Source organism: Nicotiana attenuata, unplaced genomic scaffold (assembly GCF_001879085.1).
Source record: "Nicotiana attenuata strain UT unplaced genomic scaffold, NIATTr2, whole genome shotgun sequence".
NCBI lineage: Eukaryota > Viridiplantae > Streptophyta > Magnoliopsida > Solanales > Solanaceae > Nicotiana > Nicotiana attenuata.
The window spans coordinates 181,161-191,943 of record NW_017671625.1 but is presented as its reverse complement, the minus strand read 5'-3'; the positions used below and the strand labels follow the sequence as shown (position 1 = coordinate 191,943).

Below are 10,783 nucleotides of genomic sequence, written 5' to 3'. Positions count from 1 at the left end.
TTTAACTAAAACAAAAGTGATTATGATTAAATAAAGAGGAAGCAAGCAAGAAAATTCACTGCAGAGAGGATTTTTACCATGCGGCTCTTTTTGCCAAGAGATTTAAGAGATAATAATGCAAGAAAATAATGCCATGGAAGCGCAAGTCTAAAACATTTACAATTAAAGAACTGTGAATAAAGGAGTCATTTACCTAGTTAATAAATCGTTAACAACACTCAAAAAACTTGATCATGACTTCTATAAATTGAAAGATAGGAAAGGGAACAAACCTTCATCTCAGGCATTTGGACCCACTTCATAACGGTTCCAGTGGCGTTCGATAGAAACTCTGTTAAAGTTTCTTCTGCTAAGGACAAAAATCTGAAAATATTCATATATCATTAGACATACTATGGAAAATAATGCAAAAACAAAAAAGAGAATTAGACTCAGAAAACGTGTACTTACCCCGCAGGGCTTGCATCCCTTGGTGGACGATGAGCGGACAAGTTTTGCTGACCACTCGTCACCACAGATTCACAACTATTGTTGTCTGTGGTGGTAAGGGCTGCTTGCAATATTGAAGTATGACAGTTAGGAAGAACTAAGTCATCGGGGAAACAAAGAGAACGAAACTATTACTGCTCGCATGTACTCTTTAAAATTGAAACATCGAGTTGTATTGATAAAATGAAAAGCCATATACAAATACATGTTTTATCTTTCCCGATGATTATTTTCAAGAGTTAACCATCGAACTAAATAAAAATGCCAAATGTTTAGAAATACCATAAAATACATCATATGCAGATTCTTGCTTCTATAGGTAGCATTTCTAAGTTATATATTTCCAAACCAATTCTTTTCTTCGATCTTCTAAGTAATTAGAAAGAGTTGCCATAAGCAACACCCAAAACACAATCTTTAAAAAATCCAAGAAGAAGACAAGTAAGAATAGACTGCTTACAGTTTGAGTCTGTTGGCGGAAAAAGCTATTCTCATACACCAACTGTGAAACTTGCTTCTGCAGCCTATCATTTTCCTTCATCAACAGCTTATTCATTGCTGTAATTTTCTGTTCACGGCTCGAAGACGCGACGATTCTTTACGCTGCTTCTCTCTACATTTGCACTTGCACAAATACAACACGGTAATCATCTGAATAGTTCAATCCAATAAGCATGAAAGGAAAGCAAAACAATTTTCAAAATCCAACAGGATAATTTTGCTGGATACCTTCTATTCTGAAACCAAAATTTGATCTGTTTTGGCTCGATGTTGGACAGAATTGGACACTCCCGAATCAGCTGCTGATGACGGAGTGAACTGGGCTTTGGACATTCATGATATAATCTCTCCAAAGCCTCAACCTGCTCAAGAGTGTACCTCACATATTTCTCATTGTCCATCCCCATTTTACTGTCTTTACAGGCCGATGTCACCGCCATCATCACTTCAATAAAAATCAATTTTGAGAACCAAAAAAAAAATCACCATCATGTGTAGAAACTGATAAATATGCTTAACTGCGTGCGTTAACTTTATTCTGCGAATTCCGAAGTACATGTTCCACAAACAAGATGGGTATTCTTGTGCTGAAATTGTATGTTCAAACTGTATGTTCAACTCTATTTAGTTCAGCAGACGCTATATAGTAACATGTAAAAGATTCACAAGAAAGCCTTTTGAATGATTTCATCATAAACTATATTGTATGTAGAATGATCGTCATCACTATTTGTTTGGCGGCCGAATTAATATCTTAACACAATTGGCAGCTTTTGCTCTCGACAATGCAACATAAAGCTGGCCATGTGAAAATACTGGTTCTCGTAAATATATACCAACAAAATCTAATGTTTGACCTTGTGATTTATTTATAGTCATAGCAAAATACAGTTTTACTGAAAATTGTGTTCTTTTAAACTGCACTGGTGATTTTTCATCTTCTGATGACATCAATGGTATTCTCGGAATAAACACATGTGTGTTTTTAAAGTCGCCGCTTGTAATTTTTGCGCTTATAACATGTGTTTTAAAATCACTACATGTCAATCTTGTGCCATTGCATAAACCTTCACAAGGATTCAAATTTCGTAGTAATATAATTGGACAATTTTCTTTCAAAGTTAATCTGTAAGGAGGTAAACCAACAGGATTTAAAGAATGCAAAAAATCTTCATACTGACTTTGATCACTCGATTCACATGTTTCATCAATTGCAACAAATGTTTTAGCTTCTTTTGAAAATTTGCTTATAAGAATATCATTTATTTCATTTACAAAATCATTTTTCGTCGTCAAAATAACACGAGAAGTTACACAAGATGTATCACGGAAGAAAGCATGCATATTAGGAAATGTTGTTTCAAATAATGCATTCAAAGATTCCTGTTCAATAGTATAAGGGACAATAAATGAATTTGGAATTTCAATTTTGTTTTCAGAAGTAAGAGGTTCTTTTCCATTTCCTATTCTCGTCAAATATTCACAAAAGGCCGGATCAGTTTTTGCACGCATGTTTTCTGACAATTGCAATTTTTCAAGTCGGGGCCAAATGTCAGAATATAATAAACTCTCATGAATGAAATCTTCTCTTTTTTCATTTCGAACTACTGGTAGAGTTTGTCTAAAATCACCACCAAAGACAACAACTTTACCACCAAAAAGCACATTAGTATTCAAGAGATCTTTCAAAAGTAGATTAAAAGTTTCAATCATTTTCTTTATTGCCATCGATACTTCATCCCATACAATTAATTTTGCATCTCGAATCAAACAACCAAGTGAACTTTGTTTGATAATATTGCAACTAAAGTTTTCATCAATGTCAATGGGAATTTTAAAACGGGAATGAGCTGTACGGCCACCTGGAAGAATCGAAGCCGCAATTCCAGAGGTTGCTGTTGCTAGAGCAATAAATCGTTTAGATCGCACAGTAGCTAATAAGGCACGATATAAAAAGGTTTTACCTGTTCCTCCAGGACCGTCAACAAAAAAAGCTCCTGCTCTGTTTGAAGATATTCTGTCTATAATTACATTGTATGCCATCTGTTGTTCACGATTCAACTTTTGTCGCAGTAATAGCTCTTCTTCAGTAACGATTATGTTTCTTTCGAAGAATATTTCTCTTGCTTCTTTGGCAGCCTTTGAAGCCTTGAAATTTTCAGGGATAAGTTTATACTCATTAATGTTATGTCCCATCGAATGTAAGATGTCATTGAGACAGTCTAAAACTTTATATCGAATATTTTTTGTTCCGATGTCTGGTAAAATTTTGAAGTCTTCAGACATAGAGTCCTCAAATTTCTCCCACAATTCTCTTGGATTAGCAGGATCATAATATACTAACAATGTAGCAAACAAGCGTCTCAAACTACATGGCATTTGATAACTCTCAGCTTCTACCATACATTCAGCTAAGTTATTGTCACAATGAAGTAGTCCTCTTTTTTGAGCTGATTCTCTGAATGTCGCAACGTACTTCATTTACAGTTAGTAGATCTTTATATGATTTTGGTCCTCTTATATTCATTAATAATAATCTCAGATAATATCTTTCACCTTTTGTTGGATGAGATGTTACAACACGTCCAATGACATTACCCTTTATTCGACGGGTCCATATTTTATATTGTACTGACCATACAAAATATTGTGGAAATTCTTTATGCAGTAGATTGAGTTTTATTGCATCTTTATTTGTTTTGTTCATTTCAAAAAATTCTGTTAACATTGTTTTTCTAATCATAGGATTATTCATAATTGAGTTTATACTCGATGCACTCTTAAAAGAAATAAATTGTTGTCCTTCAAGATGTAACTGAAGATGATAAACAGCTGGTGTCATTTCATTAATAGGAAAACCAAATAAACGCCATGTAGCCTTAGACGGTGATACCCATCGAGCAGACTGATATTCTTTTATTTTATCTACTTCAACATTTGCGTCATTGTCATGTATGTGAAATGCAATTTTATCATGTCCTTTGCATATGTATTTATAAATATATTTAACAGCTTTAATATCTGAACAAATTTCAACATTTATGTGACAATTGAATTTTCCAAGTAAGAATGGATTATAAGGGACAACCCATGAGTTATCGAAATAATGATCTTTGACTTTCACAAGTCCTGTGTTCCGTCTTCTATAAATTGGGTAAGAATTTTTTCCTTTTGATGTTTGATCAGCAAAGCTTCTTGGATAATTGAATTTGCAACAACCTTTTTTCTTTTGGCACTTCGGGAAGAGCGGACGGAAAGAGAAGGCCTTTGTCCTATCTGCTTCTTCCTCTTCATACATGAATTTGTAGGATTTAACTTACCACAAGGTCCATGCATCATATGTTGGAGAACAAGTTTATATAAGGTTTCTTCAGCTTTACAATCAGGTAACTCAGCACGAACAATATTGTCATAAGATTCTGGAGTGAGTAGTTTGTATTCATTAGTAAGTATAATAAGAAAATGAGCATGTGGTAAACCACGTTTTTGAAATTCTATAGTATACATAAAAGCTGCAACTTTTTCAAAGATATTTCTTTTTAATATATCTGTTTTTAGTTCTTCTATCTTTGCTCTAAAAACTCGACTAATTAAATCAGGTCTGTTCTGTGCTTCGTCAGTTGGTAGCAAGTGCTCTTTTATCTCGGGCCAAGATGGGTTACAAGTCATCGTTATGAATAGATCAGGTTTTCCAAATTGTTGTATCAAAGAAATAGCATCCATGTAGCATCGATGCATGTCTCTTGGTCCGCCTATAAAAGTAAGAGGAAGGAATGTTTGCTTTCCTATATTTGAAGCGTCTCTTTCTCCAAGTCTTAAAACATCAATGAGTCCTTGTAGCATTTCTATCCTAAAGAGATCTGGATTGAATGAAAAAAAGTCCAATCTCTGTGTTTCAAGTTTTATGTGTTCATCTACTGAATATTGTTGGAATAATCTTCCAGAATGCAAAGTTTCATTTGTTTCATCTTCTCTCATTTGGAATTTATAACAGTAATATTCACGAAGAGAGATATTATCTCTTTTTCGTTTTCCTTTTTCAAGATTTTGAGCTTCCATGTCAAGGTATCCATCTACAGAACACATATAATACTTGGTAATTCTTCGTGTTCACAATAGGCTCGACGTTTAGAAGTATCTTTTGGTTGTATAATTTTTTTAATGCCACAGTGCCATCCACTTTGACCATATGGAAACAATAGTGGATACTGTAGCGGATCATAACATCCGTAATAGTAGTTCACTATTTGAGATCTATTGCTGTGAGTGTAGATTCGAATATGAGGTGCAGAACTAACTTCAGTGATTTCTCTTTCAACCCATATCCCTGCAACTTCTGATGTAGTAGGAAGATTGTATACACGTTGATCCAAGCCTGAGTCAGATTTAAGTGCAATATTGTAGTTCGATAGATTTGGAACATCTATTAGGGATTTTAAGAAAGTAGAATATGGATTAATTCTCAGTATATTCATTAGTTTTTTGACTATTGATTCATGGATTTTGTCTGAGCAAGCCATTCTGTTAGCTAATTCGTTGTCGTTGTCGTAGAAATATAGTTGTAGATTTCTTGCTATTCCACTCGGAGGGAGTAAATCGTTGATAAAATGATACATCTTCCCTTGAACTCTAAATGTATATATACCACGATTTCTTTTTGCTAATTCTTTGTCATAATTTACACCAAGTGATGTAAATGCAAACATATTATTGTATGTTCTGATATATGTTCGAAAATGTTTACATTCTTCGGTAGTTCCTAAATATAAATTCTGTAATTCAACATGCATCTCATGTGAAACTAACTTGATCGAACCATTGTTACAGCAAAATCCAAGTGGTTCATATTCAAATTTTTTGGCACCACAAAATTTACAGTTAGGCACAGTTTTCAAGGGAATATAATCAGATTGTAATTGACCAACGTATGAACAACTTTTTTTTTGTGAGTTATAACCTGTATATTTAGGTATCATTAGCATAAAACTACCAATTAGGTAATATACAATACTATCATAATAAAAGATTGGGGCAAACCTTTTTTTCCAACCATTCTTGAGCTCATACTACTGTTTTCATTACATGCATGTGACGTTGAGCCTAATGCCAAAAAGTAATTAATTAGCAATAATAAAGACGTTATGTATCGTAGATATATAACTCAATGTTGTATCCTTGATACTTGCCTATTTCAAAGGAGTAGAAGGGATAAGTTATATTCTTTTGCTTTTCAATTGTAACCGGCAAAGCATCAACGTGAGGCTCGTTGGCTAATAGGGGAAACATCACACAATTAGCATCATTTAATTAAACTCACATGCAAAGACCGTGAAGCGACACTTCTACAAAAAGTAAAAGAACAAAAGATGTATTCTAACCTGTTGCTGAAGAGCCCACCAGAGGAACAATTTGTTGCTGAAACTCAAATGCAGCTTCAGTAGTGCCATGGAAACCATCATTGTCGGACAAATACCTTTTTTTTGACTCTTGTCTTTTTGTTCGTCGTTGTAGTAATAGTGCTTCTTTTTTTCCGGCAAATATTAGTCTATACGTTTCATGTCGCCTAAGTTTCATCTCAGCTTCCGACTTTGCTGAGCAGACATGTTTGTTCTTTTGGTCAGAAGTCATTAGTCCTACAGAAGCACAATTATAAGAATTAAAACACAAGAAATAAGTGGAAATAGCTTGCTGCAGAGGTACCAGCAGAAGCAAATAGCAACAACATTACTCACTTGTTAATAAAGAGATCCCGGGTAGAAGGTGCAACGACGAATTTCAACATTAGGTATGTATTCGTATGTCCATTAACATGTTCTGTCTCTGAGAATGAGCTTAAAATCACTCAAGTGTACCTCTGTGGGAAGAGGAAAGTAACAGCCAATTAATGAAGCCATGGAACATGAGATACAGAAGAAAGAAAGGGAAAACATCATAGTAAACAAAAATGTTCAGGAGCACGAAACACTCCTAAGAAACGGATGACTCAAAAAACAGAGTTTTCACCTTCAAGTGCAAACATTTTAAGGAAAAAATTTCATTCAAGCAACGAATTATTTAGAAGAATAAAAAATTTATCAAGAAATTAACTTATATCATCTTTTGAAAGAAAAGGTCAGATTTACTGATAAAACTCTACCAAAACTGAGAATTCATTTAAGAATCAATTAAACTTCAACAAAACTTATTCATTAGAATCAATACTTTCACGAAAAGCTCAATTAAGCTTAATCTTCAAGAAAAAATCAATTGAAATCCAACTTTCAAAAGAAAAAATTAAATTTACTGACAAACTATGGTGTAATCAAAATCTTATAAAAATAATGAAGAAACAATTAGTACCTTTGAAGAAGAGAATAACCCAGTTCAAGAATACTGCGACGACGCAAGTAAAATTGGTCGATTGTGAGGGGGAAACACACACATGAGCAAATCAGACAAAATTACCAACATGCATGAAGAAATTTCAATAAAAACTACCCAAATGAACATAAAAACTAACAAATGCCCACCATATAAAGTCCAATTAGGAACAATATGGATGCATTTGACAAAGAATAAAGGAATACTCACAAGAATTAAAAAAATACAGAGTTTTTATCTTCTACAAAGTCTTAATTGCAAAATAAACAAATTAGTGAAAACAGAGAAAAAATCATAACCCAAACTTAGTTTGTTTTCACCTTTACTGAAGAAAAGGCTAATCAAGCGAAAACCCCGAGTATCTTTTTACAGAAGATCTGAAGCTTTGAACAGAGGAAAATACAATAGTAGTAGAAAAAAGGAATTTATGAAGAGGGTAAAGAAAAGCACAGAAGAAAACTTGTACCAAACAAAAGCAGAGCAAAAAATAAAGAAATTGGAAGCGGTGCTTTCTACCTGGCAGATTAGGGTGTCAAGAGAACAGGAAATGACAAAGATACCCTTATGATGAAGCAAGCATGTTGACCATGAGCTCCTTGCTTATCCTCTCTTATAGTATAGTAGTAGAAATAGAAATAGATTTTATAGTTTTAATTTATGTAATTTTTGAATATTTATGTACTTTGATAATATTATTTATTTGTTACTATATATTCTTTGTCAGTCAAATTTTATTTGGGGATGAGAGGAGCTTTGTATTTAGCTAGATCGCAAGATGTATTATAAGATAGTTCAAAATATAAAAAATGATATGCCAAATAAAAATGGTAGAGAAAAGTACAGCTAATAAGATCTAAAAAAATATATTAAATTATGCAACAATTTACTAACCTAATGTAAAGTAAAAGTTCTATATTTCTAAATATATAATGCTTAAAATATTTTTAGAAGTGTGTAAACATTTTTTCTCTTATTTCTTATTTGATTTTAAAACAAGAACAAGGATAATATTAACTATTATAACCAAGCCACAAATATTTACATAAGGCTAATTCTTAAATGATATTGCACCATCTCAAATCAAAACGTTAAGTTTCTTTTATTAATCATTACTTAAGCCATTCCCATTTAGAAAAAAACACTAGCTCCAATTTAGTTTAAACATTAGTGGTAAATTAATTATGTTTTTATATAAGAAAAGAGTAATTTGATTGAAAATATCATGGGATCCAATTAGAACTCATGCTATTACAATCCAAAGGTTAATATCTTTATTATTTGCATTTTATGATTATTTTTCCTTCTGCTAAAAAGATATATCATTTTATTTAATATTACTAACTAATCAAATGTAAACGAAGAAAAATTCAATCTCCTTGGTTATTCAGAAGGATGAAATAAAGAAAGAATTACGGCCCTTGTCACTTGGCCTAGCAGCCCAATCGAAAATGGCCCTGATTTGAAACTCTTACCCTATTTAGCCCATGTTGTACATAACTTGAAAGAAATTTTTCAGCCTTTAGCCCATTATTAAAGACACACTTTTAGGGTTTTTATTATTTTCTTCTTTCTTCATTCCCAGCACACCAAATTCTCTCTCACCGCCTCTCGCTTCTTTCTTTCCAACCTACATAGATCCATCATCCTCTCTTAACCTAGCCCCCGCTATTCCCCCTCCCCTACTCCCTACGCAGTTCTGCCATCAATGGTTCGAAGAAGGCCTGAGCTCCTACTCCGTTGTCCATGGTGGCAAGCAGAAGAATATTGAAGATTTTTGAAATTGGGTCTGACTCTTTGCAGTTTGAAACCTTAATTTCCAATGTCTGGTCGAGCTCCGAGGAGAAAAGATTGGAAGCTAAATCAATCTTCAACACGTTAAAGCAGAAAGCTCCAGACTTGCTTGTTCTTAAGCTTGTTGACCTTCTTGGCTCATCGCAAGTTATTGATTCCCGTGATATGTGTGTTGTCCTCCTTGAAGTCTCGAATCTGAAATTGGGTGTATCGTATCTGTGCTTTGAATTCCGAATCGTTGGTGCAAAATTGCTAACCTATAAACGAGTTGAATCATCCAATACCTTCTACTACAACTCGAGGCTTGGATAAAAATCATAACTATGTAGCAGTTTGTATAAACACCGTATAATAGTGTATAATTGTGTATATGAATATACAAACACGTCTTATACACTATTATACAAGTTATACAGTATTGTATAATTGTGTATAAATGTGTATATTTGTGTATAATGTTGTATAATTATATATATTTTTCAGTTTATAAGGATGTATATACATTGTTAGTGTGTAAGAGGCCTCTACGGAAGTTTGACACTTCCTTCTCTTCTTCTTTTTCGTGTATGTGCTGTATAAAAAAAATTTGTACGCGTTGGAGGGATTCTACAATTCTTTTACCAAGTCTTTATTTTTCTTTTATCCTGTAGGATTGCTTCAGCAATTGCACATAATAGTGTATGAAAATAACTAGTTGTATAAAGAGGGAGCAATAACCGTAGTTGATTGTGTGAAATAAGCTGTCTTTCGGGAATTAGCCTATTATTTTTGGACTATAGATTTGCAAAGTGGTATCTAGACTATCATGTTGCTAGTCAGGTGTGTGAGTTGTATTTATGTGAAATTATCCCTGAAATAAATAGGGACTATTTTGGTTGATTATTAACGAGCTAATAATAATTGATACATGAAAAATTGATCAATAATGCACAACCTAATTTGGAACCTTATATATCTTACTTTATGTATATTTACTTGGAAGTTAGGCATTTTAAAATTCAGAAGCTATTTGAAGTTATTGGTGAATACAACCGAATAATGATTACTGAGTTTTTTAATTATGGATGCCATCTACACTTTTGTTCGTGAAGTTCAGTGCTTGTATGCACTTGGAACAATTTCTATTACTAATCCATGCAATATATATTATACTCCCTCCATTTTAGCTTATGTGAACCTGTTTAACTGGGCACGGAGTTGAAGAAAAAATAAGACTTTTGAAATTTGTGGTTCTAAACAAGTTAAAAAGGGGCCCAAAGTATTTGTCTGGTTATAAAAGCTTCTCATTAAGAGTAGAATTGTAAATTTGAGCTAAATTGTTTTCAAATTTAGAAAGGGTCATTCTTCTTGCTAAGAGTTATTTATTTATTCATCGACCAATATACATATCTTAAGCAGTCAAATACTTAAGTATTTTATAAATATTCCCTTAAATACCTGAAAAGATTATTTAAAAATATTCGAACACCTCAAGAACAATTTTAGGTTTATTAATATTGGGCCCGTGCACAGCACGGACTTTACCTCCTCTAGTATAAGAGAGGCTACCGGACTCTATTAATTTTAATAAGAATTTTGCAATATATATATATATATATATATATATATATATATATATATATATATATAAATAAATATATAT

The 10,783-nt window shown here is 32.9% G+C and overlaps 2 protein-coding genes and 2 long non-coding RNA genes across 4 annotated transcripts; all 4 read right to left on the bottom strand.

Moving 5' to 3' along the window:
* Window positions 1-299: 299 nt before the first annotated feature.
* On the bottom strand, window positions 300-1,036 carry LOC109209377. Its single transcript, XR_002065333.1, has 3 exons — window positions 950-1,036; window positions 451-550; window positions 300-363 (listed from the first exon to the last, which is right to left on the bottom strand). It is a non-coding gene; the product is annotated as an uncharacterized LOC109209377 (long non-coding RNA).
* A 680-nt stretch (window positions 1,037-1,716) lies between these two features.
* LOC109209374 (ATP-dependent DNA helicase pif1-like) lies at window positions 1,717-3,471 on the bottom strand. Its single transcript, XM_019372637.1, has one exon. The coding sequence runs from the start codon at window positions 3,469-3,471 to the stop codon at window positions 1,717-1,719; it is 1,755 nt and encodes a 584-aa protein (XP_019228182.1).
* Window positions 3,472-4,110: 639 nt separating this feature from the next.
* On the bottom strand, window positions 4,111-5,510 carry LOC109209373. The gene is made up of 2 exons (XM_019372636.1): window positions 5,171-5,510; window positions 4,111-5,063 (listed from the first exon to the last, which is right to left on the bottom strand). The coding sequence occupies exons 1-2, from the start codon at window positions 5,508-5,510 to the stop codon at window positions 4,111-4,113; spliced, it is 1,293 nt and encodes a 430-aa protein (XP_019228181.1).
* Window positions 5,511-6,121: 611 nt separating this feature from the next.
* On the bottom strand, window positions 6,122-7,742 carry LOC109209376. The gene is made up of 2 exons (XR_002065332.1): window positions 7,671-7,742; window positions 6,122-6,623 (listed from the first exon to the last, which is right to left on the bottom strand). It is a non-coding gene; the product is annotated as an uncharacterized LOC109209376 (long non-coding RNA).
* Window positions 7,743-10,783: the final 3,041 nt, after the last annotated feature.